Genomic DNA, 27,494 nt, shown 5'->3' with positions numbered 1-27,494 from the left:
TTCCATCTTTTTCTGGTTTCCATCACACTTTAATCAGAGCAAGGAACAGAGAGCACGTGGCGAGCCGCTGCCGCCGGGACATGCATGGCCAGGTGGCGCAGAGGGGCACCGGTGCTGCTCAGACCTCCACCAGAAAGGGGCTTTTTGACCACCTGTGCAGGAGGCTGACGCACAGCTGGGTCCCAGCTGAGCTGCTCTGCTGGCTACAGGACGTGCACTTGGGCCCCCAGAGCGCTAGAAGTTGTCCTTAAAAAACGAGCCCAGGAGAGACTCCAGAGCTGGCATAGCCACCAGGGCCAGGGGACTGCAGCCCTGCACCAAGATGGTTACTGCTGCAGGAACAGGTGGGCACGCTGCCATCCTCACTCACAGGCACGGTGATGGTCACTGCTGGAGCACAGCCAGGGGGCCTGGTGAGATGGTGGAGACCTGCCTGGGGATGATGGAGCTGCTGGAGATGCAGCTCCCAGCCCTCACAGCCTGGGAGTGCCCACGAGTCAGATGTCTGTGGGCTGGACAAGGCAGCAAGTCCTGTGAGGAGGACATGCCCCAGGGAGGACATGGGGTGCTGCCAGGAGGATGTGTCCCACCCAGAGTGCCCCTGCCTTCACGTCTGGTCCACCAGCCCGAGCCAGGGCTGAGCTCGCTGCCCAGTTACATCAAGGTGGCCACATGCACAGGGTCAGGGCTTTCCAAGCAGCTACTGGAAACACAAACTGGGAGAGCTGGAGGTGGGAGTGCTACCTCTCGGGGGTTACTCTACTTTCTACCTACGAGAAGAAGGGGCTGGGGCAGCTGACGAAGGCTCGCTGTTCATCCTCAGCTTCCTCACCCCACCGCCCCTGCTCGGCTGGAGTGGCCCTGGCGGGACCTGACCGCGCGCCGGTGGTGGCGTTGGTGGCCCTGGGGACAGCCACGGTGGCACAGGGGGGAGCGCAGGCCCCAGGCTGCTCCATCAGGACAGCGAGGTGATGTTGGACCGTCCACCCGGCGGGGCCATGATCTTCTGCGCCGTGCGCCTGGCAATGTGGTCATCTGCCTGCGAGCCTGCCGGAGGAAGAGGAGAGGGGTCGGGGGCTGGCAGCACAGGGTGCTGAGGAGACTGCAACATCTCCTCTGAGGTGGGGCTGAGCCCTAGGGCTGCTGAGCATGGAAAAGAGCAGCCCCACAGGGGATCTTCTCGATGCTCAGCAAGAGCTGAAGGACCTGTGAGGGGGCAAGAGGATGGGGCCAGACCCTTATCAGCAGTGCCCAGCGACAGGACAAGGGGTAACAATGGGTGGAAACTGGAACCCAGGAGGTTCCACCTGACCATCAGGGGAAACTTTGGTGTGAGGATGCTGGAGCCTTTGGAGCAGGCTGCCCAGAGATGCTGTGGAGTCTCCCTCTCTGGAGAGATTCCAACCCCACCTGGCCATTGTGATGCTGGGCGAGCTGCTGCAGGTGCCCCTGCTTTAGTAGGGGTGGCTGGGCTGGATGATCTCCAGAGGTCCCTCCAAGCCTCTACCACTCTGTGATGCTATCATTTTGGAGAGTCTATTATCACAGTGTAGTTTGGGATGGCTTTACCTGCCTGTACATCTTTAATTGTTAGCACTTCCTTCTGCAACACTCAAATCACAGAACCATTTTGGCTGGGAGAGGCTTCTAAGCTCAGCAAGTTCAAGCACTACCAGGTCACCACTAAACTATACTCCTCAACACCACATCTCCACAGCTTTGAAATCCCTCCAGGCACGGAGGCTCTTCCACTGCCCAGCTTGTCCCAGCCCTTCGGCAGCCACAGCAGTGTCCCAAATGGCTGTGGAGTCCTCAGCACAGCAGAGACCTGTTGGAGGAGGCCACAGCAAGGATGGGAGGGATGGAATCCCTCTGCTGTGAGGGAAGGCAGAGCTGGGCTTGAAGGCTCCAGGGAGACCTTCTGTTGGCCTTGTGCTTAACTGGGCTGATCAGAGAGCTGGGGACAGACTTCTGAGCAGGGCCTCTTGAGACAAGACAAGGAGTGAGGGTTTGAACTCCAAGAGGGGGATTCAGAGTGGAGAGAAGGAAGAAATGTTTGACCCTGAGGGTGGTGAGAGCCTGGCCCAGACTGCCCAGAGAGGTGAGAAATGTCCCACCCCTGGAACCAGTGCAGGCGAGGTTGTCTGGGGCTCTGAGCAACTTGCTGTGGTTGCAAGGTCCCTGCTGAGCGAGGGGGGTGGCCTGGATGACCTGTACAGGTCCCTTCCCACCCAAACCAGCCCGGGATGCCAGAGATGCTCTGTGCAGCATCTCCCTTCTGGGATAAGCAAAACCGACCTTGGGGTTCCTCTGCTCCGTCCTGCTGCCCACACAACCCAGGGCTCGTCGCACACCCGCCCGCCCCCCTGCCACCCCGCGGGGGCCCCCGGCCATACCGGACAAGCTGAAGCCCGAGCGGTGGAGGTTGCGGACGGGCGGCGCCGGAGCCTTGCCGGCGCAAGGAGCGATGCGGGCGGCGGCGCTGGGGGCCACCGCCTTGGCGCTCGCCAGCACCTCGTGGACCGGGCCGTCGTACAGCCCCCGGGGGACGCCGTGCACCTCGGCCAGCTGCGGGAGGGAAGCAAGCGGAGCGTCAGGCACTGCGCACGGGGCACCCACAGCTGCCCTCCCTCGGGGCCGCCCCGCTCCGCGCCACCCAGCGCGGCCACGGCGAGCCCCGGGAGGCAGGGTGAGGGTGGCTGAGGGCTGCCAGGGCAGTCAGACAGAGCCCTAATGCCTTCATCACCGACCTACTTAAGGATGCTTCTCCTTGCCAGGCAAAGAGTGGCAGCCACAGGGGCAGAAGGGGCTAGTTTTGGAGATGAAAAGGGATGGGCATGGACTGACAGGTTCAGAGTCATGGATTCATGAAGAGGCTTGGGCTGGAAAGGACACTGAGGACCATCCAGTTCCAGCTCTGCTGGCATTGGCAGGGAAGCCTCCCACCAGAGCAGGCTGCTCCAGGCACAGAGCGTTTTCTGCAGAAGCACTTTCACTTCCATGACCTCCATCTTCATCACACTGCACATCTGGCGAGGCAAACTCCCTGCGCGATGCTGCCAGCCCTCCTCCTGGCGGCAGCTCTGCTCAGAGCGAGGATGGAGAGCAGGCACGGGCAGACTGCTGGGCGGTTTGCAAAGTGCTGAAGGCACTGACTGACCAAACCAGCCCTTTGCCAGCCAGGCTGACACCCACTTACTGTCCCACCAGAGCAGGGCCCTCGCTCACCACGTGCCAAGGTCAGAGTTTAGCAAACTCAAGTCTTTATGACAAAAAGTAAAGTGTGAGGTTTCTGCTTCCACCACAGGCAGAGATGCAGCTTGAGTGCTACCAAGGAATCTGGGGACCCTCTGCCTCAGCCAAGCAGCTGCTCAGCCCACCACACTGCTTTCCAGTGCGGGGGGATGAGGGATGTGCCAAGGAAGTGGAAGACACTGCAGGATCCAGCAAACAGCAGAAACGGCTGCTCACTGCTGGGCAGTGCCAGGGAGGAGATCAGGCAGGATCCCATCCATCCCCAAGGGACCTCCTAAGGTCACATCCCTCTGCAGCCCCATCCTGCAGAGACTTTCCAGGATCCCATCCACCTTTATCCAGCAGGGGCCTATCAGAGGCACATTTCCATCTCCATCCCAGAGAGACCTTCCAGGCTTCCATCCATCCCCATCCCACAGTGGACCTGCCACGATTCCCTCCCAGAGAGCTGCCAGGCTCATATCCCCATCCTGCAGAGGCCTTGTAGAGTCCCATCCCCATCCCACCCTGACTCCAGACACAGCCCAGGAAGCAGGCTCAGCTTCCAGAGGCACCTTGGGCACAGGTGTTCCTACCACAGCTGCCAGCACCACCGGTACCTGTGTGGGTAATCAGGGGTTAATTTCTGCTCTGCTTTCCCTACCAGGCACAGTGGAAACCTCCAGAACAGCACACTGGAAAAGAGGAGAGGGCTGCTGGGAAGCTCTTTTGATGCTGGCATGTGGTTCTTGCTCCTCAGGAAGCTGTGGTGGCATCTAAGGTGTCTCATTGTGCTTCCAGTAACCACCAACCCACACTCTGCCCATAGGCACCCCTTGAGAGACAGAGAGCAGGCCCTGGCAATACACTCACAGAAGCTCTTCTCACACAGGCTGGAGGTGTCCACCTCCCCACAAACCCAACCAGGCTTGCTGGAAGTCTTGCTTTAGAAGTCTTGGTCCTGCTGCCTGTTCCACCAGCAGGTTTGCAAGAACAGATTTGTGACCAAAATGAGTGTCTGAGGCCAAGACAAGCCTCCTTACCCTGTTTCTTGCCTTTATCCTCTTATAAACAAAATCTGGGAACGTCTTCCTAGGAATGAAGCGGCCAGACCCCTGGGTGACACACAGGTTTCCATCCTCCAGGACAACTCTTCCTTGGCTGATGACCATAGTAGGAGCTCCGTGGCACTCTGTGCCTTCAAATATGTTGTACTCCACGTTCTGGGGAAGAGCAAACAGAGAGATCCAAGGTGAAGGTTGATGATCATGGTGACAGTGAAGCCAACTACAGCCACAGCCCTGGTTTTGTGTGTTGCTCCTCATTCACAGAATCAGCCAGGTTGGAGGAGACCTCCAAGATCATCCAGGCCAACCTAGCACCCAGCCCTAGCCAGTCAACCAGACCATGGCACTAAGTGCCTCATCCAGGCTTTTCCTGAACACCTCCAGGGACAGTGACTCCACCACCTCCCTGGGCAGCCCATTCCAATGCCAATCACTCTCTCTGCCAACAACTTCCTCCTAACATCCAGCCTAGACTTCCCCCAGCACAACTTGAGACTGTGTCCCCTTGTTCTGTTGCTGGTTGCCTGGGAAAAGAGACCAACCCCACCTGGCTACAGCCTCCCTTCAGGTAGTTGTAGGCAGCAATGAGGTCCCCCCTGAGCCTCCTCTTCTGCAGGCTGCACACCCCCAGCTCCCTCAGCCTCTCCTCATAGGGTTTGTGCTCCAGGCTCCTCACCAGCTTTGTCGCCCTCCTGTGGACACGTCCCAGTATTGCAACATCTCTCTTGAACTGAGGAGCCCAGAACTGGACACAGCATTCAAGGTGTGAGTTCACCCTCAGCTAACTTCGATAGACTTTCATACTTCAAATAATAAAGTTCCCCTCACTGGAATGGAGAAACTAAGCCCTCAGCACCACATCTCTGCCTCTTCAAAACACCTTCAGGAATGGGGAGTCAACCATGGCCCTGGGCAGCCTGTTCCAGTCTTTGAGAGCCCTTCCAATGAAGAAGTTTTTTTCTCATGTCCAACCTAAACCTCCACTGGGACAACTTGAGGCCATTTCATCTTGTGCTATCACTCACTCCTTGGGAGAAGAGATCAATCCTCACCTGGCTCCAGCCTCCTTTCAAGGAGTTGTAGAGACCCAGAAGGTCTCCTCTCAGCCTCCTTTCCCCCAAGCAAAACAACCCCAAGCCTCTCAGCTGCTCCTCACAAGAGCTCTTCACCAGCACCACTGCCCTTCTCTGGACCTGCTGCAGCCCTCAACATCCTTCTTGGAGCGAGTGGCTGAAATCTGAACCCAGCATTCAAGGTGTGGCCTCACCACTGCCCAGTACAGTACAATCCTTACCCTGGTCCTGCTGGCCACACCAGATGCAGGATGTTGATGTGCTGATCTTTCATACCTCAAACAAGTCCAGCACTTATATTTTCCAGCCCACAGTAATCTCAAAGCTTCTGTACCAGACACAGACCATCTCAATTCCAACCCCTCCCTCTACAGCATCCAAAGGAGATTTTCATTTGCTTCTATTTTTAGAACACCAGCATCTCCTCGCCTGCTGGGGGATCTGCTCTCACTGCTCTGCAGGAGCACACTGCTCTGCTCTTCTCCTCTGGCTCTAAAAGCAGACCATGAAGATGAAAACCACACTACTTTACCAGGTTGTGGGTTTTGGCTGAGATGATTTTCGTCGCCTTGGGGTTCCACAAGACCAGGTCTGCGTCGGAGCCCACTGCCACGCGCCCCTTCCTGGGGTAGCAGTTGAAGATCTTGGCAGCGTTGGTACTGGTCACTGCCACAAAGTCGTTCTCATCCATCTTCCCAGGCACCTGGCAGACAGGGGGGATGAAGGACCGAGGCTGGAGATGCACCCTGCTCCCAGCAGCAGGCAGACAGCCATCCCCAGGCTGGACCTGCGCTCTCCCACCAGCAGGAGAGGCTCCAGGGAAAGAAAGCACAGCACCAAGCCTGTGACCATGCAGTGTAAGGGTCCACACGGAGCTGCAGCTACGGGGCAGAAGGGAGGGGTGGGGGCTGAGCCCTGTCCCTATGGGATAAAGGACTCAGCAGGTGGGTGTTCAGATACAAGGTCTCTGAAGACCAAGGTGCTCTCTGGTAGGCTGCAGCTCCCTGGAGAGGGGTCTCACATTCTGATGATCACAGAAGAGCATTGCAGACTGCTTTGGGTGGGAAGGGACCTTTAAAGGTCATCCACTCAACCCCCTGCCGTCAGCAGGGACATCTGCAACTGGAGCAGGCTGCTCACAGCCCAAACAACCTGACCTGCAGTGACTCCAGGCATGAGGCATCTCCCACCTCTTTGGGCAACCCGGGACAGGCTCTCACCACCCTCAAGGTCAAACATTTCTCCCTTCTCTCCAATCTGATCTCTCTCAGTTCAAACCACCACCCCTTGCCCTGGCACAGCAGGCTCTGCTCACAGGTCTGTCCCCAGCTTTCTGATGACTCCTTTAAGCACTGCAGGGCCACCAGAAAGTCTGCCTGGAGTTCTCTCTTCTCCAGGTTGAACAACCCCAACTCTCTCAGCCTGGCCTCACAGCAGAGAACTTCCAGCCCTCCCATCTTTGCTGTGGCCCTCCATGGTTAATCACTCTTCAGTGAAGACTGGAAGGGAGCCTCAGCAGTGCTATTTAGCATCTTCATTTTGTATCTTCAGATAAATTCTATTAACCTTCAAACAAAGCCTGCCTAAGATGAGGGCTTCAGTGGAGCTTGGTCCTCAAGCTCCTGGCAGTCCTCACAGAGATGTTGCCTCCATGGGATACAGACCAGAGCCTTCCAGGGATGCTCCTTGGGAGAGCAGGGCACAGAGACACAGGACCCGATGCCACCAGCAAGGTATTGCTGCACCACAGCTCTCCTCAGCAGCAAAACTCCACCACCTGGCAGATGTGGAGGTGTGATGAGAACCAGTCCCCACTGGTGAGCCTGGAGTGACCAGGCAGGCATGACTGTGGCCACCAAGGGAAAAGGAACATCACTTCTTACCCTCAGGAAAACGTTTTGGAGTGACTTGTAGTGACTGCAAGTGAGAGTGGGGTGGCACAGAAGCCTTGGAAGACACTTGGAAGGCTCTCAAGTGTCACATTTCCCCTCATTGGCAAGCTGCTCTGAAGCAGCAGTCTAGACAGGTCACGTTTCCTGGCTCATCAGAACTGAGGGGGACAGTGACATCAGCCAGCACCAGCCCTGCTCCCACACCTCAGCACCTACCACACACTTCTCCCAGACGATGGCCATCCGCTCTTCCACGCCGTTGGTGCCCTCAGGGATGAGGGTGAAGTTGTCCTTGCCCACAGCCTTCTGGGCGGTGGTGAAGGTGCAGTGGGCGCTGCCAGTGACCTGCAGGTCCCCGCTGGGCAGAGCACAGCAGAGAGGTCAGAGAGGCCCTGGCTGTGCCACTGGACATTGTGTCTCCCCCCGCCCCAATTCTGGAGGAGGCACTGGGCTGTGAGAACCCGATGGCCTCCTGGGAGCTATCCCCTGGCTTCATCAAAGCAGAATGAGGCTGTGTTTTAGAGAGCCACCTGGCTCCTGGCTCAGAGATCACCCAGAGACCTGCTCTTTGGCTATGGAGAACACTCAAAGAATCGCTGGAGAAGACTCATCAAATCCAACCATTAACCCAGCACTGCCAGGCTGCTGCCAAACCATCTCCCTCGGCACCACATCTCCGTGGCTCTGAAACCCATCCAGGGATGGGGACTACACCACTGCCCTGGGCAGACCTAGGACAGGCCTTAACAACCCTCAAGGGGAAGAGTTGTTCCTCGTGCCCAACCCGAACCTCCCCAGGTGCAGCTTGAGGCCAGCTCCTCTTGTCCTAGCACTTGCTCCTTGTGAGAAGAGACCAACCCCCACCTTGCATCAACCTTTCAGGGAGCTGTAGAGAGCAATGAGGGCTCCCCTCAGACTCTTTCTCTCCAGACTAAACAACCCCAGGTCCCTCAGTTGCTCCTCACCTGCTGTTCTGCAGACCCTTCACCAGCTTCACTGCCCTTTTCTGGACACTGACAGAATACAACTGGTTACAGGAGACCTCAAATGTCTCCTGTAACCAGTTGTAGCACCTCAATGTCCTTCTTGGAGTGAGGGGTTCAAAACTGTATCCAGGGCTCAACAACCGACCACAATTCAACACCGGACAGATGATTTTCATACCCTGACTTCCCCTGTACTCAGCACTGCTCAGGCCACACCTTGAGTGCTGTGTCCAGTTCTGGGCTCCTCAGTTCAAGAGAGAAGTTGCAATACTGGAATGTGTCCACAGGAGGGCGACAAAGCTGCTGAGGGGCCTGGAGCACAAACCCTATGAGGAGAGGCTGAGGGAGCTGGGGGTGTGCAGCCTGGAGAAGAGGAGGCTCAGGGGGAACCTCATTGCTGTCTACAACTACCTGAAGGGAGGCTGTAGCCAGGTGGGGGTTGGTCTCTTCTGCCAGGCAACCAGCAATAGAACAAGGGGACACAGTCTCAAGTTGTGCTGGGGGAGGTCTAGGCTGGATGTTAGGAGGAAGTTGTTGGCAGAGAGAGTGATTGGCATTGGAATGGGCTGCCCAGGGAGGTGGTGGAGTCACCATGCCTGGGGTTGTTGAAGCAAAGCCTGCATGAGGCACTTAGTGCCATGGTCTGGTTGGCTGGCTAGGGCTGGGTGCTAGCTTGGGTTGGATGATCTTGGAGGTCTCTTCCAACCTGGTTGATTCTGTGATGACTACACTACCGTCCAGGTGCCCCTGCTCCAGCAGTGCAGCTGTGAGCTCCAGAGGTCCCTTCCAGACCTCACTCTGCTGCGATGGCAAGGCTGAGCTGTGTGCCAGCCTCTGCAGCACAGTGCCCCGGCAGAGGAGAAGACGCAAGTGTCCCCAGGCAGTAGCAGATCATTGGTGCTGGACTGGGACTCACCAGGACAGGAGGGAGGCGAGGTGGTCCGGCGTGGCGGGGTCCGGGCTGACGGGGGGCGAGGTGACGAAGGCTGCTGCCTTGGCCCAGTTCTTGCTCCAGTAGTGGGAGCCGTCGGCGCCCAGGCTGGCGGTGATGGGCTCTCCGTACACCACCGCGCCTGCGGGCAGCGGGCTGCTCAGCGCACACGGGCACGGCACCCGCGCAGCGCCCTGGGCTGCAAGCGCCCTAAAGAGCCTGCAGTGCCACCCCCCTGCCGCCACAGCAGGATGCTCAGGGCCTCATCCACCCTGGCCCTGAACGCCTCCAGAGAGGGGCAGTCCCTGGGCAAACCTGTTCCAGTTCTCACCACCCTCACTGTAAAGAGCTTCCTCCTAATCTCACGTCTAAATCTGCCCTCCTGGAGCTTCCATCCGTGGGTGCACTGACTCCCAGTGGCTGCGGCACTGCAGCTTTGTCCTTCGTGACACTGGCTCGGGTGGGCTCTGGTGGCCAGGCACTGCTGCCAGAACAAGCTCTGAACCCATCTCTCCTCACACCGACAGACCTTCCTGCCCACCATCAACCAGCAAAGCAGCGTCTCTCTGGCAGTCTCCTGCTTGAGGATCGAGGTGCCTGCGCCCATCTTTTTGCCTTCCCCCCTGCTCTCAGTCCACCTCCTGCTCGATCCTGGAGCTTGCTCCAGACCCTTTTTTTCCTTTATTTCATGACAAGTGACTCCAAGTGACTTTTTTTTCCTTCAGCTGCAACTACTGAGATTCAGGTGTCAGAGTTCTAGAGCACATCTCAGACCAATTAGCTCTCAAACACCACGTGAGTAAGTCAACACCGAGTTTTAGCACGCTCAGAAAGTGACAGAGCCTGGGTGCTAACGAGTTCTCAGCCCCTGCAGCCAGGATGCTATTCCTGGAGATGTTTCTACAAGCTCAGCTTGGGTGGAGATACAGACCAATGCTTTACCTTTCCTCTTGGCCTGAGCTAGGACATCTGCTGCACCTCTGCTCATGATTTTGGTGACATACAAGGGACAGTTGGCCTGCTTGGCGATGGTAATGGCACGGTACACAGCTTCTGCTTCCACCTATAGACACCAAAACACAGGCAGAGAACATTTCAGGGTACCTCTGCTCCAGCCAAAACACCACAGCCATTCCATGGCAGGGTTGGAGATGTTACCTCCTCAGGGCGGCTGAGGACATGCCCTTCTGGCCCAGTTATCCCAAGCTCCAGCAGCCTCTTCTGCTCCTAGGTGGATGAAGATGGACAAAGCAGCAGTCAGTGACATAACCAGCAACGTGGAGGACAAAACACCTTGTTCAGAAGGACCTGAAGGTTGCTGGAAACTCATGAACACAACTACTGCACCTGTGACACTCCATGCATTGCTGCAGCTGCTTCCTAGAATCACAGAATGGTCTGGGCTGGAAGGGACCTCTGAAGTCATCTAGTCCAACCCCCCTGCAGCCAGCAGAGACATTCTCAACCAGATCAGGTTGCCCTAGCAAACCCACTTTATGCTGTGGAAGCATTTCTGGACTGGGAGATGCTGTACATTGGGACCTTCCCCACACTCCAACCCAGCTACAGGTCTGGAGGACCGAACGATGCCATGGTAGGCTGCTCCTCCTTCTCCCACCTAGGCCAGTCCCTGCTGAATCTCCAGCACCAGCTGAAGGCTAACAGGTGCTGGCATTGCTCCTTCTCCCCCCAGACACTTCTGCCACCTGCTGAAGCCAGCACTTTGCCTTCCATCTCAACGCCCTGGAGAAGCTTTGCTGCTGCACTGTACCTCGTCGATGATGTCTCCGTTCTCAGCGTGCACTTGGGCGACGGCTCCCAGCTCTCGAGCGATGCAGAAGATTTCATACAGCTGCCAACAGACAGAGGGTTGCACAACACCAGCCCCCCCCACTCCTGCTCAGCACGTGGGTGCTGCCTGCCACCCAACACCCACTCTCTTACCTGGGCATCTGTGCACTGAAGCTTGTCTTTGTAGGCCATGAAAACCAGGAAGGAGTTCACACCTGCAGAGAAGAAAATGCCACATCTGCTTATTATCACAGTATCATCAGGGTTGGGAGAGTCCTCACAGATCATCAAGTCCAACCCTTTACCACAGAGCTCAAGGCCAGACCATGGCACCAAGTGCCACGTCCAATCCTGCCTTGAACAGCTCCAGGGACAGCGACTCCACCACCTCCCCGGGCAGCCCATTCCAGTGTCCAATGACTCTCTCAGTTTATTGTCCCAGCTGAGACCTTGGTGACCTGAGAAGGGGCTGTCTGAACCTGCAATTTGTGCCAGGAAGGTCCAGACAGACAGCACAGCCAGGCTAAGGGTTGGCATGAGAACTGTCCCCACAAGAACTGAACCTCCAAGACCCAAGAGCCATGAAAAGCAGCACACCTCCATCTTTGGAGGCACCTCAGAAAGTCCATATTGGACTTGGGGATCTTCTCAGTGCTGCTGAACGGATAAAGGGTGGGAGGCAAGAGGATGCAGCCAGACTCCTGTCAGTGATGCTCAGTGACAGGACAAAGGGCAGTGGGCACAAACTGGAACCCAGAAGGTTCCACCTGACTAGGAGGAGAAACCTGTTTGGTGTGAAGGTCCTGGAGCCCTGCAGCAGGCTGCCCAGAGAGGTTGTGGAGTCTCCTCCTCTGGAGAGATTCCAACCCCACCTGGCCACTGTGATCCTGGGCAAGCTGCTGTGGGTGCCCCTGCTTTAGCACGGGGGTTGCAGTGGATGATCTGCAGATGATGTCCAACCCCACCACGCTGGAATTCTGGGATGTAAATAAAACCAGTCGGGGGGGGGGCTCACAGAACAAAATTCAGTGCTAGGCTTTCCACAGGGATTCTCTCCCTGGCTGCAATTCCTGCACATCCCCAAGCCTCTGCTGGCCAAGGCTTACTGGAAAGCACCAGGAACTCACGCAGCTCGTTAATACTAATTCCCATGTTTGGAACCAGGTCTTCCCTTCAGATATGCTAATGAGGATCTCAGTGGCTTCAGCGTAATTTGCAGGCTTGTAAGCAAGGCCTTAATTGGTCAATTAACAGAGAAATGTGCAGTCAGTTTCCTGTTACAGCGTGGAGTGGCTGAAGGGATGGAGCCATTCCAGCTCATCCCGGATGCTTTCCACGTGTGCCTTCACAACCGGGTTGTGGTTTGGCATTAGCTGTTGCCTTTCCACAGAAGGCACAGCAGCAGTTCTCCAGCCTTGGCTCCATGCTCCATCAGCCATCCTGCATGTGAGGTAGAAATCACAGATCCACACAGAGTCCTAGGATCCCAGCATGTTGGAGTTGGAAGGGACCTCTGCAGACCATCCAGTCCAACCCCCCTGCATCTCACACATGCTGCAGCAGCTCTGGTGGCATCTGTGACACACAGAGGTGGGGTTGGTGGTGACCTAGTGGGCAAAGTCTGAGCACGCTTGTGGCATTTTGCCTTTGTCTGCAAACAGAAGGTTTGCCACTGACCCAGTAGCCCCTGGCAGGTCTCAGCAGCAGGGTGGGACTGTGTGACTCCCAAATCCCAGCCTGGTGGGGCTGGAAGTGACCTCAGGAGATCATCCAATCCAAACTCCCTGCTAAAGCAGGGGCACCTACAGCAGCTTGCTCAGGATCACCATGGTCAGGTGGGATTGGAATTTCTCCAGAGAAGGAGACTCCACAACCTCTGTGGGCAGCCTGCTCCTGGGCCCCAGCACCCTCACAGTAGAATCTCCTCTTCTGTCCTTCAGACAGTTAGAATCAGGATGTCCAACCTCATGCCTTTAGTTCCCCATCACTGGGCTGTGAAATGCTCCCAGGGAGGGAGCCCAAGAGCAAGATGTTAGCAGAGAACCACAAACTCATTATGGCTGGAAAAGACCTCCAAGATCACCAAGTCCAACCTTCAGTAGGGCACAACCTGTGACACAGCCCTTTCTAGGCTTTTCCCTGGGATGGCAGAGGACAAGCAGTTTGGGTTGGAAGGGACCTTAATCTACTTGCAACACTCTGCCACGGGCAGGGACACCTTACTCTAGAGCAGGTTGCTCAAGGCCTCATCCAACCTGGCCTTGAACATCTCCAGGGAAGGGGCATCCAGGACCTCCCTGGGAAACCTGTTCCAGTGTCTCCCCATCCTCACTGTAAAGAATGTCTTCCCAACCTCCAGTCTAAACCTCCCTTCCTCCAGCTTCAACCCGTTCCCTCTCACCCTCCCACAGCAAGCCCTTGTGCAAAGTCACAGTATCACAGTATCATCAGGGCTGGAAGAGACCTCACAGATCATCAAGTCCAACCCTTTACCACAGAGCTCAAGGCCAGACCATGGCACCAAGTGCCACGTCCAATCCTGCCTTGAACAGCCCCAGGGACGGCGACTCCACCACCTCCCCGGGCAGCCCATTCCAGTGTCCAATGACTCTCTCAGGGAAGAACTTTCTCCTCACCTCCAGCCTAAATCTCCCCTGGCACAGCCTGAGGCTGTGTCCTCTTGTTCTGGTGCTGGCCACCTGAGAGAAGAGAGCAACCTCCTCCTGGCTACAACCACCCCTCAGGTAGCTGTAGACAGCAATAAGGTCACCCCTGAGCCTCCTCTTCTCCAGGCTAACCAATCCCAGCTCCCTCAGCCTCTCCTCGTAGGGAGTCCCTCCCTGGCTCTCTTGCTGACACCTGAGCAGCACAGGGGCACTTTTATCTCCACACACCCACGCACCACTGGCTCAGGGGAGCACCAACCACCATCACGTACCCTAAAGTGAGTTGCTCATGCACCTGTACTGTGACAATGACAGGAGGGGGGTGGGGGAGTGGGGTTATGGCCAGATTATGGCTCCTTCTGTCCTCACCCTTGTCCTTCACCAGGGCTTCCAGCTCCTCCTTCAGGCTCTCGTGCCAGCGCGGGATGTCGACGTGCAGGGAGTAATCGCAGCAGGCCTGGCTGTCAGCCACCCCCCGCCACTGCTCGTAGGCAGCCAGGAGACTGGTCCCAGCATCTGGGCAGATGTGGTCAACTAGGGAGACACTGCACAGAGTTAGCACAGGACGGCAGAGACCGCTCCAGGCACCACCGCGCCCGCGCGAGGCTCCACCGCTGTGAAACGGAGATGGTTCAACGCTGGTTGGTTTGGTAGGGCTGAGTAGATCAGGGGAGCATGGAATGGGTTTGGCTGGAAGGGACCTTACAGATCACCTGTTTCAACCTATGGGTGGGGATAACCTTCCACTACACTGTGCTGCTCAAGACCCCATCCAGCCTGGCTTCTCACACCTCCCTGGGCAACCTGGCCCAGTGCATCACCACCCTCACAGGGAAGAATCTCTTCTCATCCAAACCCAGCTTCTTCCAGTCTGAAGCCACCACCCCTTGTCCTGGCACTCCATGCCTTTGGCAAAAGTCCCTCCCCAGCTCTCCTGTAGGCTCCCTTCAAGACATTCCACAACACAATACAACTGTGGGCATCTTCCTCGTGTCTCATCTCCACCTCCCTTCTGCTGGATTTAGACTAGACTGAGATACAGGAGGAAGATGTCCAGGCAGGTGAAACAGAACAAACTCCCAGCTAAGGTCACAGCCTTCAGTATGGCACAACCTGGTGACACAGCCCTTTCTAAAGCAGCATTTGGAGGAGGTTGGTCACCAAAGCACGTCCATGAGCATTTCTGCACAGCTCTCTCAAGCCTCTTGGCCACCTCACCTCCCTTTATCTTTGTTTTAGGTCAGCACAGAGCTACACCAGGGTCTGCTCAGACTGGGCTTTGGGACCAGAAGAGGAGCGAAATGGACATGGAAATCATTTCATACATCCATAGGATGGTTTGGATCAGAAGGGACCCTGAAGATCATCCAGTTCCAAACTCTGTGCCATGGGCAGGGACACCTCCCACTAGCCCAGGTTGCTCAAGGCCTCATCCAACCTGGCCTTGAACACCTCCAGGGAGGGGACATTTCACATTAACACAGCAGTGCTCACAAGCTGAAAACCTCTATTAAAATGCTAAGCAAAGCCATTAAAACTATATTAAAAGCTGTGACAAAAGCTTTCTATCAGAAGTTTTCTTCTCTCTTCCTCTCCTAGGAGGGTGAGGCAGGAGCAGCTTTGCACTTTTCCTGTGTGTGTGGCCACAGAAGGAGGCTCTGCAAGGCACATGATGCATTTTAATTAGCTCCATGCCTTTGATTTCCACAGCACAAATCAGCATTTCCCTGCCAGGAGGGTAAATCATCCCAGAGATGTCTGAAAGGACCAAGGTTTCCTGCTAAACAATGTGCTACTCAGAAGCCCCTTTGAAAGCTCCTCCATCTTACTGATCATGGTGGTGCCTCCTGCCAGGGCTGCTTTTGTGCCTTGGAAGAAGTCATCAGCTGAGGTCATCCCCATGATGGGCATCTGCAGCCTGGTGTGGACGTCGATCCCCCCGGGCATGACGAGCTGGCTGTAGGCATCAATGGTCTTGACACCACCAGGAACCAGCAGGTTTTCCCCAATTTGCCTGAAAACAATGTTAAGAGCTCATGTCCATGGGCAGTGACTTGTAAGTGATGAGGCAAAAACAACTTCATGCAATCCTAGAATGGATTGGGCTGGAAAATGCCTTAAAGGAGATGCAGACTCAGGCCCTTGTCGTGACAAAGAACACCTCCTACCAGACCAGCTTAGTCAAGGCCACATCCAGCCTGGCTTGGAGCCTCCATAACTTCTCCAGGCAATCTGTTCCAGTGCCTCACCACTCTCACAGGGAAGAGTTTCTTTCTCATCTCATCTCATCCAAACCCAGCTGCTTTCAGTTTGGAGCCATCACCCCTCATCCCAGCACTCCCATGCCTTTGGCAAAAGTCCCTCCCCAGCTCTCCTGTAGCTTCCTTCATAGAATCATAGAATCAACCAGGTTGGAAGAGACCTCCAAGAGCATCCAGGCCAACCTAGCACCCTGCCCTATCCAATCAACCAGACCATGGCACTAAGTGCCTCATCCAGGCTTTGCTTGAAGACCCCCAGGGACGGTGCCTCCACCACCTCCCTGGGCAGCCCATTCCAATGCCAATCACTCTCTCTGTGAAGAACTTCTTCCTAATATCCAGCCTATACCTACCCTGGCACAACATGGAAGGCTGCTCTAAGGTATCCCTAGAGCCTTCTCCAGGCTGAATAACCCAAACTCACTCAGCCTGGCCCCTCAGCAGAGGGCTTCCAATCCTTGGATCACCTTCGTGGCCTTTTCCAGACTTGCTCCAACAGTTGCAGATTCCTCTTGTGTTTGAGCCTCTAGAGTTGGACATGGTAAGTCCAGGTCTGCACTCAAATGGTAAGAGGATACACATCCTAGGCTTCCTCACACTGTGGGGCCAGATTGTCCCCCCCTTCTCTCTCCTACTTCTGAAGTCCTCCTTCGTAACACTTAACTTGGCTCCTCGCCTGTCCCCTGCACAACTTGCAACAGAGCACCCAACTCCAGCACCTTATCCCTCCTGCCAGCTGCATGCAGCTCCTCCTTGACACCACTCTGGAAAGTTCTCTTTGCTTTTCAAGAAAGGAACACATTTCCAAGAGCAGAATGCTGGAGAGGAACCTCCTTCAAGGCTCCACAGCCCCATGTCATACTGGGAAGCTCCATCAGCAGGTGGTTCAATTTGAACTTACTTTATGACCCCATCTTCCACATAGATGTCTGCATAAAATGACTGGTCATCGTTGACAACTCTCCCTCCTTTAATCAGGAGCTGGTCACTCTAGAGGAGAAAAAGCCACAGGGTTGGAAAGGTGAGGTCAGTTAGATGGCTCCTGACCCATGCTGAGCTAGGGGCTCGGATTTTGTCCTTCAGTGATACCAGTTTAGTGCATTTGGCCACCATGTGGAGCTGCCATGGGAGAGGAACACAGATCTCCATGCAGTGTGGTACCAGCCTGGTGGGTATGGCCAATCCCCACAGCTCTGGGCACCAGCACAGCCCCATTTCACAGGTGTGAGATGCTCTGGGCACCAGCACAGCCCCATTTCACAGGTGTGAGATGCTGTGGGCACCAGCACAGCCCCATTTCACAGGTGTGAGATGCTCTGGGCACCAGCACAGCCCCATTTCACAGGTGTGAGATGCTCTGGCACCAGCACAGCCCCATTTCACAGGTGTGAGATGCTCTGGGCACCAGCACAGCCCCATTTCACAGGTGTGAGATGCTCTGGCACCAGCACAGCCCCATTTCACAGGTGTGAGATGCTCTGGGCACCAGCACAGCCCCATTTCACAGGTGTGAGATGCTCTGGCACCAGCACAGCCCCATTTCACAGGTGTGAGATGCTCTGGGCACCAGCACAGCCCCATTTCACAGGTGTGAGATGCTCTGGGCACCAGCACAGCCCCATTTCACAGGTGTGAGATGCTGTGGGCACCAGCACAGCCCCATTTCACAGGAGTGAGATGCTCTGGGCACCAGCACAGCCCCATTTCACAGGTGTGAGATGCTCTGGGCACCAGCACAGCCCCATTTCACAGGTGTGAGATGCTCTGGGCACCAGCACAGCCCCATTTCACAGGTGTGAGATGCTCTGGGCACCAGCACAGCCCCATTTCACAGGTGTGAGATGCTCTGGGCACCAGCACAGCCCCATTTCACAGGAGTGAGATGCTCTGGGCACCAGCACAGCCCCATTTCACAGGTGTGAGATGCTCTGGGCACCAGCACAGCCCCATTTCACAGGAGTGAGATGCTCTGGGCACCAGCACAGCCCCATTTCACAGGTGTGAGATGCTGTGGGCACCAGCACAGCCCCATTTCACAGGTGTGAGATGCTGTGGGCACCAGCACAGCCCCATTTCACAGGTGTGAGATGCTGTGGGCACCAGCACAGCCCCATTTCACAGGTCTGAGATGCTCTGGGCACCAGCACAGCCCCATTTCACAGGTGTGAGATGCTCTGGGCACCAGCACAGCCCCATTTCACAGGTGTGAGATGCTGTGGGCACCAGCACAGCCCCATTTCACAGGTGTGAGATGCTGTGGGCACCAGCACAGCCCCATTTCACAGGTGTGAGATGCTCTGGGCACCAGCACAGCCCCATTTCACAGGTGTGAGATGCTCTGGGCACCAGCACAGCCCCATTTCACAGGTGTGAGATGCTCTGGGCACCAGCACAGCCCCATTTCACAGGTGTGAGATGCTCTGGGCACCAGCACAGCCCCATTTCACAGGTGTGAGATGCTGTGGGCACCAGCACAGCCCCATTTCACAGGTGTGAGATGCTGTGGGCACCAGCACAGCCCCATTTCACAGGAGTGAGATGCTGTGGGCACCAGCACAGCCCCATTTCACAGGTGTGAGATGCTGTGGGCACCAGCACAGCCCCATTTCACAGGTCTGAGATGCTCTGGGCACCAGCACAGCCCCATTTCACAGGTCTGAGATGCTCTGGGCACCAGCACAGCCCCATTTCACAGGTGTGAGATGCTGTGGGCACCAGCACAGCCCCATTTCACAGGTCTGCACAGCCTTGGCTTCTCCTTCCCTGCCTTTCAGGAAGCACACAACCCCCCAGAGGTCCAAGAGCTCCTTCAGAGGAGGCTGAGAGCTTGACCAAGGTTCTCGGCAGTTTGAAAGGGTTGTCAGGTAACATCCCTTTGCTCAGCCATGTGCCTGCTTCCCCCAGCAGTTCCACTTGCAAAGACTTCCAGGTGCATCTCATTAAGCCGGCAATTTATTGACACTCCTTAGTTTTCACAGTCCTGCGGGAGGCAGCCAATGCCTCAAGGACTTTCCTGACTTCAAAGCAAGCCTCTGGGAGCGTTGTCAGACTGGCAGAATCTTTACCCAGAAAAACTAGAGAGCAGCGGCACGTATGCAAATGCAGCCTAGTTTTGGAGGCTTCTGCTGCTGCTCCCTTGGCTTGCCAGAGAAATGATCTCCAGTGGCCACACAAAGAGCATGGCCAAAGCTCAGGCACACCTGAGGCAGCAGGTGGAGATGACCTACAGCACAGCCCAGTGTGCCGATGCTCCACAGGCTGGACAGCGTGGTGGGGGGTTGGATTAAAGAGCACCGCTGGCTTGTTAAACACCGGAGGCTTTAGAAGCATCCAGGCTTTTGGAGCTTCTCCATTGTTTTCCCTCGTCCCAGAAGATCAATCCAAGCAGCTTCTGTGCCGGCTGCCCCATGGGAGAGCCTGTGGCCCCTCCCCTTGTGGGGCTATCTTTATCCTCACCCCGTTCTCACCCTTACCCCTGCCCCATCCTCATCCTCACCCCGTTCCCAACCTCATGCTCTGCCTATCCCCATCCTCATAGTCGCCCTCACCCCATCCCCATCTTTATCCCGTTCTCACCCTCACCCCATCCCCATACACAACCTATCTTCACCCCATCTCCATCCTCATCCTTGTCCCCATTCCCACCCCTATCCTCAACCCATTCCTATCCTTACTCCACCTCTATCCTCATCTTCGCCCTGTTCCCATCCTCATCCTCCCTCATCTCCATCCTTTCCCCATTCTCATTCCCATCCTCACCCCGTCCCCACTGCATCCCATCCCGGCACACCGCCACTCCGGCTCCAGCAGCCCCGGGATGTTTTTCGGGGCAGTCAGCCATGAGCCAGCAGAACGAGAGGAATCCCCAACCCCGCCTGTCTGGCGGCTGGCAGCCGGAGGGAATCCCTCCCACGCCACCTCGGGAGCTCCCGCTGCTCCGATCCCGGCAGCGGCACCGAAGCGCAGCACCAGGCACGACCCGGGCAGACGCGGGGCAGAGGACGACGCGGGCAGGTGCCAGGCCCTCCCGGAGCCCACCCGCCCGAAGAGAAAGCGGTTCCGAGCCACGAGTCGAAGTCGGGGCAGGGGGCAGCGCCGCAGCGCGAGGGGGGTCGCGCCGTTCTTTGTCCCGGGAGGGACCCCGGCCCCCGGCAGACAAAGCGCCGGGTCCGCCGGGCTGGGGGCCGGGCCGCGGCCAACAAAGGGAGAGACGGCCCCGCGGGGAGGGGGCTGCACAGTGCCCCCCTGCTCCGGAGGGACGCGGCTCCGGCAGCACCGACCCTCCTCTCTGGGGAGCGGAGACCGCCGGGAGCCCAGACCCCCCGACGCCCACCCCCGCTGCGGCACAAAACCCCAGCCGCTCTCCCCAGGGGTCCAGCCCCGCTCTGGCTGGCAGGGGCCAGCGCGTCCCGACCCCCCCGGACTGCTCTGGCCTCGGGCCGTGCCCGCACTCCCCAGGGGTCCGCTCACCGTGCCGCGAGAGAGGCTCTTCTTGCCCGGCTGCGACATGACCCCCGCGCTCCGCCGGTGTTTGTGTCCCGCTGCCGCTGCCGGCGCCCGCCTCTGCGCGGCTCCGCCTGCGTGCGCGCTCCCGCGCCGCGCCGCGCTCCCGGCGCTCACACAAAGCGGGGGCGGCGGGGAAGGAGCGGCGGCGGCGAGTTTGGTCTTGTAGCTCCTGCCCGTCCCCGCAGCCTGCTGCCCGCTCCCACAGCCACGGTCCTGTCCCGCAGCCGCTGCCCGCTTCCGCAGCCCCTGGCCGGTCCCGTAGCCAGCGGCCAGGAGTCGTGGGGGGCCGGTAAGAATTGTCCCCCCACAAGGACATGTGGCCGCTCGCCGCCGCTTCGGGCCGTCCCCTGCGAGCAGCCCGTGTCCGAGCTGTTCACGGCACTGGCTCCCTGTTCCCTTAGCGGGTGCGAGTCTACCGTGGGGCTGGGATAGAGTGGAGGAGACAGGACGGGACAGGATGGGAAAAGATGGGGTGGGACGGGAGGAGACGGGATGAGAAACGACGGGACTGGAAGGGACAGAACTAGGTGGAGGGCATGGGGAGAGAAGGGAAAGGACTGGACAGGGGAGTCGAGAGGGGACGGAGTAGGAGGACATGGCAGGCGAGGGGACGGGGAAGAGACGGGACGGAATTGGGAAGGCAGGACGAGAGCGAAAGGTGAACAGGGGAGGGATGACGTGGGGCGGACTGGACGGGATGGAGAAAGACGAGACTGAAAGGACCTAGACGGGGCACGCAGGACGAGATGGGAAGGGACGGGATGGGAAGTTTCGGGACGAGACGGATGGGATTCGAAGATACGGGATGGGAGGAGACGGGATGCGAAAAGGACGGGCTGGGGCCCTCCTGCCTTGCCGGACAAGACTGCTCTGAACTGGGGCTAAAGAGGGTCCCAAGCCCAGGCCCATGAATCATGCTCACCTGCGGGCAGCCGTCGGGCCGCTCTCCCCGGGCAACAGCTACCGCCGCCGGCGGAACTACAGCGGGGCCGGGACCGGAGCCTGGGCCGGGGCCGCGGCGTTGCCCAGCCGGGGGTGTCCCGGGCTCAGAGGAGCTGAGCGAGGGGAAATCCAGAGTCTTGTTGTCGAAGGCATCCTCCACGCTGCAGAACATCCCCCCGCGCTTCTGCCGCGGCCGCGGGCTGCCCGCGCCCAGCCCCGCGAAGCAGGCGGGCAGAGCCTCCTCCCGCGGCACCGACATGGGCTCGGGGGGGTCCCTGGGTAGCCCCCACCGCCACCCCCCCGGTGCCGGGCCCGGTGCTCTCTTCAGCCGTCTGGCCCTGGGGAGCGCGACAAAGTGCTCTAAAAGCGGGGCAGGAACCCCCCGCCCCGGCCCCGCTGCCACCGGACAGTCACCGAGCAGCCTGGGAAAGGCACCGGCAACGCGGGCTCGGCCGCTCCTCCCGCTCCCCACCCCGCCCCACCGGGGCTGCGGGGCCGGCGCTGGGTCTGGGGGAGGGTTCTGTCCCCCCAGGCGAAGTGTCACTGCCTGGCACCGTCACAGCATCGCTCCCGACAGCGCGCCCGCTGCGCATCGCAGGGCGCCGAGTGGCCTCGATGCCAGTGGCGGCTGAAGGAGAGGTTCCAGGCAAACCTTCTGGTGGCCTTGCAGTGCTTAGAGGGGATGAGAAGAAAGCTAGGGACAGGCTTTTGAGCAGAGACTTTCACACTAGATGGAAGGAAGAAATATTTGACACTGAGGGTGATAAGAGCCTGGCTCAGGTCGCCCAGAGAGGTGGGAGGTGTCCCATGCCTGAAACCGCTGCGGGTCAGGTTATCTGGGGCTGTGAGCAACCTGCCCTAGTTGCAGACATACCTGCTGATGGCAGGAGGGTCGGAGTGGATGACCTTTAAAGGTCACTCCCCACCCAAACCACTCTCTGACTCCACGATTCTCTAATTCATCAGCAGAACATCCTTCCAAGGAGAACTCATCCCCCCACCTCTGTTTTCAAACTTGGATTCAAGTGGGCTTGATCCCAGCAGTAGCTGAGCAGTGTGAGAAGGGGAAAAGCTCAGCTCAGCAGGAGGTCCTGCATCTCCAAGAGTCTTTGTTACTCACCATTTCATCCAAGTTTTGAGGTAGAATTCAGGTGGTGAAAAATGATTTCTTTATAACTCCAAAGTCAGCCAAATTACTAAAATCAAAGGTTTCCCTTTGTCCCATAGCACCTGGGAACATGCTCCAGTGGCCAAGGTGGTGCTGGGTTGATGGTTGGACTTGATGATCTTAGGAGTCTTTTCCAACCAAAACAACTATGATTCTAACCCTGGGAAAGAACCAACCCAGCTGCTCTACAACCCGGGGAAAGAACCAACCCAGCTGCTCTGCAACCCGGGCAAAGAACCAACCCAGCTGCTCTGCAACCCGGGGAAAGAACCAACCCAGCTGCTCTGCAACCTGGGGAAAGAACCAACCCAGCTGCTCTGCAACCTGGGGAAAGAACCAACCCAGCTGCTCTGCAATCCGGGGAGAGAACCAACCCAGCTGCTCTGCAACCCGGGCAAAGAACCAACCCAGCTGCTCTGCAATCCGGGGAGAGAACCAACCCAGCTGCTCTGCAACCTGGGGAAAGAACCAACCCAGCTGCTCTGCAACCTGGGGAAAGAACCAACCCAGCTGCTCTGCAACCTGGGGAAAGAACCAACCCAGCTGCTCTGCAACCCGGGGAGAGAACCAACTCAGCTGCTCTGCAACCCGGGGAGAGAACCAACCCAGCTGCTCTGCAACCTGGGGAGAGAACCAACCCAACTTCTCTGCAACCCGGGGAGAGAACCAAGCCAACTCCTCTGATATGAAGGGCTTAAAAGGTCTCTTTTTATTAAAAGCTGACAATACTGTAGGTACTTTACAAATGAATAGAAAGTCTCTTGCTATATATTATATGAATCACCATACAAAAATATCTGTAAAATTCTGTAACTGCTCAGCCCAGCCCCTCTGTGGGGCTGACCAGTCCCCTTCCAGCACTGAACCCAGCACAGAGCAGTCAGGGCAGGGTCGCTGGGGTTCTCCAAGAGGCCACGGTCACGGCCTGCCAGCCCAAGGGGGACAAACATGGTCTCTGGGTAGGGGTTTGCATAAGGTGACGGCGGCTCCTCTGCCAAATAGGTAGGTCCAGGGTCTATCACACAGACTCACAAGGCTGTTTCCTGAGTCTAAAGCAAATCCACACCACTGGCCCTCAGGCTGGGGGGTGGTAGTGGCATCCAGGGTGTGAAGGGAGCTGGTGCCAGGCCCCCCTGAAGGATCCCTGGGTGTGTTTTCTCTTCACGGTCAGGAGCTTTTCTCAGGAGCTGTGTAAGGCACTCGGGGATACACTGAAGGCTACGGAGAGTACAAGAGAGGAACACTTTGAGGGACAGCCACAGGTCCTCCAGCAGCTTGGGCGACAAGCACAGGCCTGGAGCAGCCAACGTGTGACTGTGAATGAAGCCAGCTGCGGCTCCAGAGGGGTTCAGCTCAGCTGTGTTGAGTCCCCAGGGTTGTGGGATGTGGGTGGGAGCATCCCCACCGCTGCGGTGCTCCTTCAGGAAGCCTGCACCTCTGAGCTGATGGATCCACAGCTGCTGCTGCTGCTCTGGGAGGTGAAGCAGAGTGCTCATGATGCATCAGGAACGCACCTGGGGAGACACTGGGTCTACCTGGCTCCGTACTGGTGTTATTTGAAGGACACCTGGGGGATGTAAAACAGAACCCCCAAATCCCAGCACAGTGGGGTTTGGAAAGGACCTCTGCAGATCATCCAGTCCAACCCCCCTGCTAAAGCAGAGGCATCTCACAGCAGCTTGCCCAGGATCACGATGTCAGGGTGGGTTTGGAATCTCTCCAGAGGAGACTCCACGACTCTGGGCAGCCAGCTCCAGCACCCTCACACCAAACAAGTTTCTCCTCACGTTCTCATAGGTGAGAAGTGGGTGGCTGGCAGCCCCTGGCCTGCAGCTTCCTGCCTGAGGAGCAGGCACTCACCATTTGGAGCATGGCTGGGCTCCTTCCCAAGCCACACTCCCCACCTTCCCTCTGCTGCTCTACCTCTGCTCTGGGGGCTGGAGAGGCTGTAGGAAAACCCCCAGATTTGGGTAACAGCCCCCACACCATTGCACAAGACCCAGAGGTGAGAAGACAGCCAAAAAGACCGACCTGACCCAGCTCCCCTCATGCTGGCACCATCTCCAGAAGGGCTCTGTGCAAGGTCAAGGACTCATTGTGCAAACTCATGGTACCAGAGCTCACTGGGGTCAGAGACAAGGGGACTGAAAATGGAGCACACCCCTCATGCTGGAGTCCAGAAGCACATTTGGGCAGACGCCCACCTGTGCACTGGAGAGAGGGAAACAGGTCTGGAGACATTCCTGGGGCCGCTGTCTTCTCCCCTATGTACAGCTCTTTATACAGATAAATATGAACAGATACTCAGCACAGTCCCTTATTTACAGCCACACCTGGCCTGTGCAGGTAGCTTCTGAGTTAAAGACCATGATGAAGTCTATCTAAGGAGGAAATGGAACTGAAGCTCCAGACACACAGGGTGCAGAAGCACAGCCTGGGTAAACAGCGATGAGGTGGACCCTGGCCACTTCCAAACACACTGGAGGTCCCCATGCCCATCCCCAGCAGTGCCCTGGGTACCATGACAGAATTCCCAGTGCCCCAGGATGCTTGGCTGCACTCCAGTCATCCCATTAGGGCCTTTCCAGAGATGCTGGCATGGCCCATTCCTGCAGATTCCCAGCAAGGGATCAGTCATAGAATCATCATAGAATGGTTTGGGTTGGAAGGGACCTTGAAAACCACTCAGTTCCAACCCCCCTGCCATGGTCAGGAACAACCTTCCACTAGACCAGGTTGCCCAAGGCCTAGACCAGGTTGTTCCTGCCCTAGGCTGCAGCTCCCTCACTACTGCTCAAAGTTTTTCCAGGGAAGCAAAACATTTAAGCCATGGAGCGTTAAAGTAGGACACAAAGTGGACACGTTTTGAGCATGAAATAGAGAGGTTAAAAATGCAGCTCACTGATGTAACCCTGGTGTTGGTGTCTGGGAGAACTGGAGTTTGTTACGTTACAGAGAGTCCCAGATTGCATCAGGTTGGAAGGGACCCTCAGATGTCACCTTGGTCAACCTCACTGCACTCAGCAGGGACACCTCCAACTAGAGCAGGCTGCCCAGGGCCACATCAAGTTTGACCTTGAATGTCTCCAGGGCTGGGTCCTCAACCACGTCTCTGGGCAACCTGATCCAGTGTCTCACCACTCTCAGTGTGCAGAACTTCCTCCTAATGTCCAAAATGACTTCTGTAATCCCACCACAAGCTGAGACAAATCCACAATCTCTGAGTTAAACATCATCTCACTCCAGCATCACTGTAACTCTTCCTGACCAGCTCATCTCCTCTCATCTTTGCAGCTCAGCTCCTTTGCTGCTCACTGTCCAGTTTAAAGCAGGTGATCCACAGAGAGTTGGTAGAATTTTCAGTGTCAGGGGATTTTCTTCACAGCTTTTCAAACCCAGCAGAAGCTTTGGGGGGTGGTGCAGGAACCTACAGAAGAAGATAAAGACCAGCATTAACCACCACTCAGCTCCTCTTCCAACACAGGAGGTGCTACGACTAGTCTAAAGGAGGCTGAGGGGAAACCTCTTTGCCCTCCACAACTCCCTGAAAGAAGGCTGGGCTGAGGTGGGATTGATTTCTTCTCCCTAGTATCAGATGATAGAAGGAGAGGAAATGGCCTGAAATTGCACCAGGGGAGGTTCAGGTTGGAGATCAGGAACAATTTCTCTGCTGAAGACAAGAGCACTGGAGCAGGCTGCCCAGGGAGGTGGTGGAGTCACCATGCCTGGAGGTGCTGAAGGAACATGTGGACATGGCAGTTGGAGACATGGCTTTTCCAGCCCAAATGATTCCATGGTTCTGTAATTTCCCCTGTGTGGGCTTTGCTGGGTTGTGCTGGCAGCTCTCAGTTCAGCCTGCAGCTCACCCAATCGCTGGCTTTGCTCTAAGAACCCAGGTTCTGTTCCATGCTGCACCATCACTGTGGGATCCATTCTCCTGGAGCAGCACTGCCCTGAGAGTTGCCAGGGAATGATGAGAATGAGGAATGATGCAGGGACAGATTGCCCCATCCATCTTCACACCACTTCTGAGGCCCCCTCTCTTCACCACCACTCCCCCACAACACTCACAACCCTCCCCTTTGGAGCATGCCACTGGTCCCAAGTGAATTCCCAGGATGTGCTGGGAAGTGACACAGGTTGGGATCCCAAAAGAGAGCAAGTGCATGAGCCATGACCTACAGCACTCCAAGACTGAAGTCAGCAAGCAGCAACCACACGATTTGTTGGGTAACTGCTACTTACAAGGAGCTCACAAATGATGCTCCTACCAGAGGCCAGAGGAAGGAGAGGCTGTGGCACACATCACTCACCTCCTGAGCTGACAGAGGGAAGGCTGCCTGACTGGTGACCAGCAGGCCATGGCAGATGGTTCTGCCCCTCTGCTCAACTGCTGAAATCCAAACTGATGTGTTGGGGGCAGCTCTGGAGTCCTCAGCACAGGAGAGAGAGAGACCTGTTGGAGCAAGGCTGCAGGAGGCTATAGCAGTGATAGAAGGGCTGGAAGCCTTCTGCTGTGAGGCCAGGCTGAGAGAGTTGGAGTCGTTCAGCCTGGAGAAGAGAAGGCTCTAGGGAGACCTTAGAGCTACATTTCAGCCTCTAAATGGAACCTATGGGAAGACTGAGGAGGGACTGTTTAGAAGGGCCTGTGGTGGCAGTAGTTTGAAACTGGAGCAGGGGAGATTTAGGCTGGACACCAGGAGGAAGTTCTTCACAGTGAGGGTGGTGAGACACTGGAATAGGTTCCCAGGGATGTGGTCGAGGCCCCATCTTTGAAGACAGTCAAGGTCAAACTTGATGTGGCCCTGGGAAAGCCTGCTCTGGTTGGAGGTGTCCCTGCTGAGTGCTGTGGGGTTGGGCAAGATGAGCTTTGAGGGTCCCTCCCAGCGTGATGCAATCTGTGACTCTCTGGTTCTGTTAACACAGAATTCCTAAAAGGATCCAGGACTTGGAGAAATGGAGAGCAGCCAGCACTGG

At 56.9% G+C, this 27,494-nt stretch overlaps 2 protein-coding genes and 1 long non-coding RNA gene across 18 annotated transcripts in view; 1 reads left to right on the top strand and 2 right to left on the bottom strand.

Moving 5' to 3' along the window:
* Positions 1 to 7: 7 nt before the first annotated feature.
* DPYSL4 (dihydropyrimidinase like 4) lies at positions 8 to 21,623 on the bottom strand. 2 transcript variants are annotated; one of them, XM_064145367.1, is made up of 14 exons: positions 21,330 to 21,623; positions 16,803 to 16,891; positions 15,470 to 15,654; positions 14,010 to 14,174; positions 11,128 to 11,189; positions 10,955 to 11,035; positions 10,342 to 10,410; positions 10,126 to 10,246; positions 9,169 to 9,325; positions 7,483 to 7,624; positions 5,907 to 6,077; positions 4,278 to 4,457; positions 2,397 to 2,568; positions 8 to 1,047 (listed from the first exon to the last, which is right to left on the bottom strand). In XM_064145367.1, exons 1-14 carry the CDS (start codon positions 21,606 to 21,608, stop codon positions 956 to 958), a joined length of 1,965 nt encoding a protein of 654 aa, XP_064001437.1. In that variant the 5' UTR covers positions 21,609 to 21,623; the 3' UTR covers positions 8 to 955. The 2 variants fall into 2 exon arrangements, with proteins under 2 accessions (XP_064001437.1, XP_064001436.1); XM_064145366.1 differs by lacking the exon at positions 21,330 to 21,623 and adding an exon at positions 20,372 to 20,490.
* Positions 21,186 to 23,540, top strand: LOC135176335 (uncharacterized). Its single transcript, XR_010302607.1, has 2 exons — positions 21,186 to 22,489; positions 22,577 to 23,540. It is a non-coding gene; the product is annotated as an uncharacterized LOC135176335 (long non-coding RNA).
* Positions 23,204 to 27,494, bottom strand: part of JAKMIP3 (Janus kinase and microtubule interacting protein 3) — a 118,753-nt gene continuing 114,462 nt past the window's right edge. For all 15 annotated transcript variants that reach the window (XM_064145339.1, XM_064145335.1, XM_064145364.1 and 12 more), the window contains one exon: positions 23,204 to 25,944. The gene's annotated coding sequence lies outside the window, so the exon portion shown is untranslated. The remainder of the gene's footprint in view (positions 25,945 to 27,494) is intronic.

The sequence above is a fragment of the Pogoniulus pusillus genome, chromosome 6, assembly GCF_015220805.1.
Source record: "Pogoniulus pusillus isolate bPogPus1 chromosome 6, bPogPus1.pri, whole genome shotgun sequence".
Classification (NCBI taxonomy): domain Eukaryota; kingdom Metazoa; phylum Chordata; class Aves; order Piciformes; family Lybiidae; genus Pogoniulus; species Pogoniulus pusillus.
This window is presented reverse-complemented; position numbering and strand designations above follow the sequence as displayed.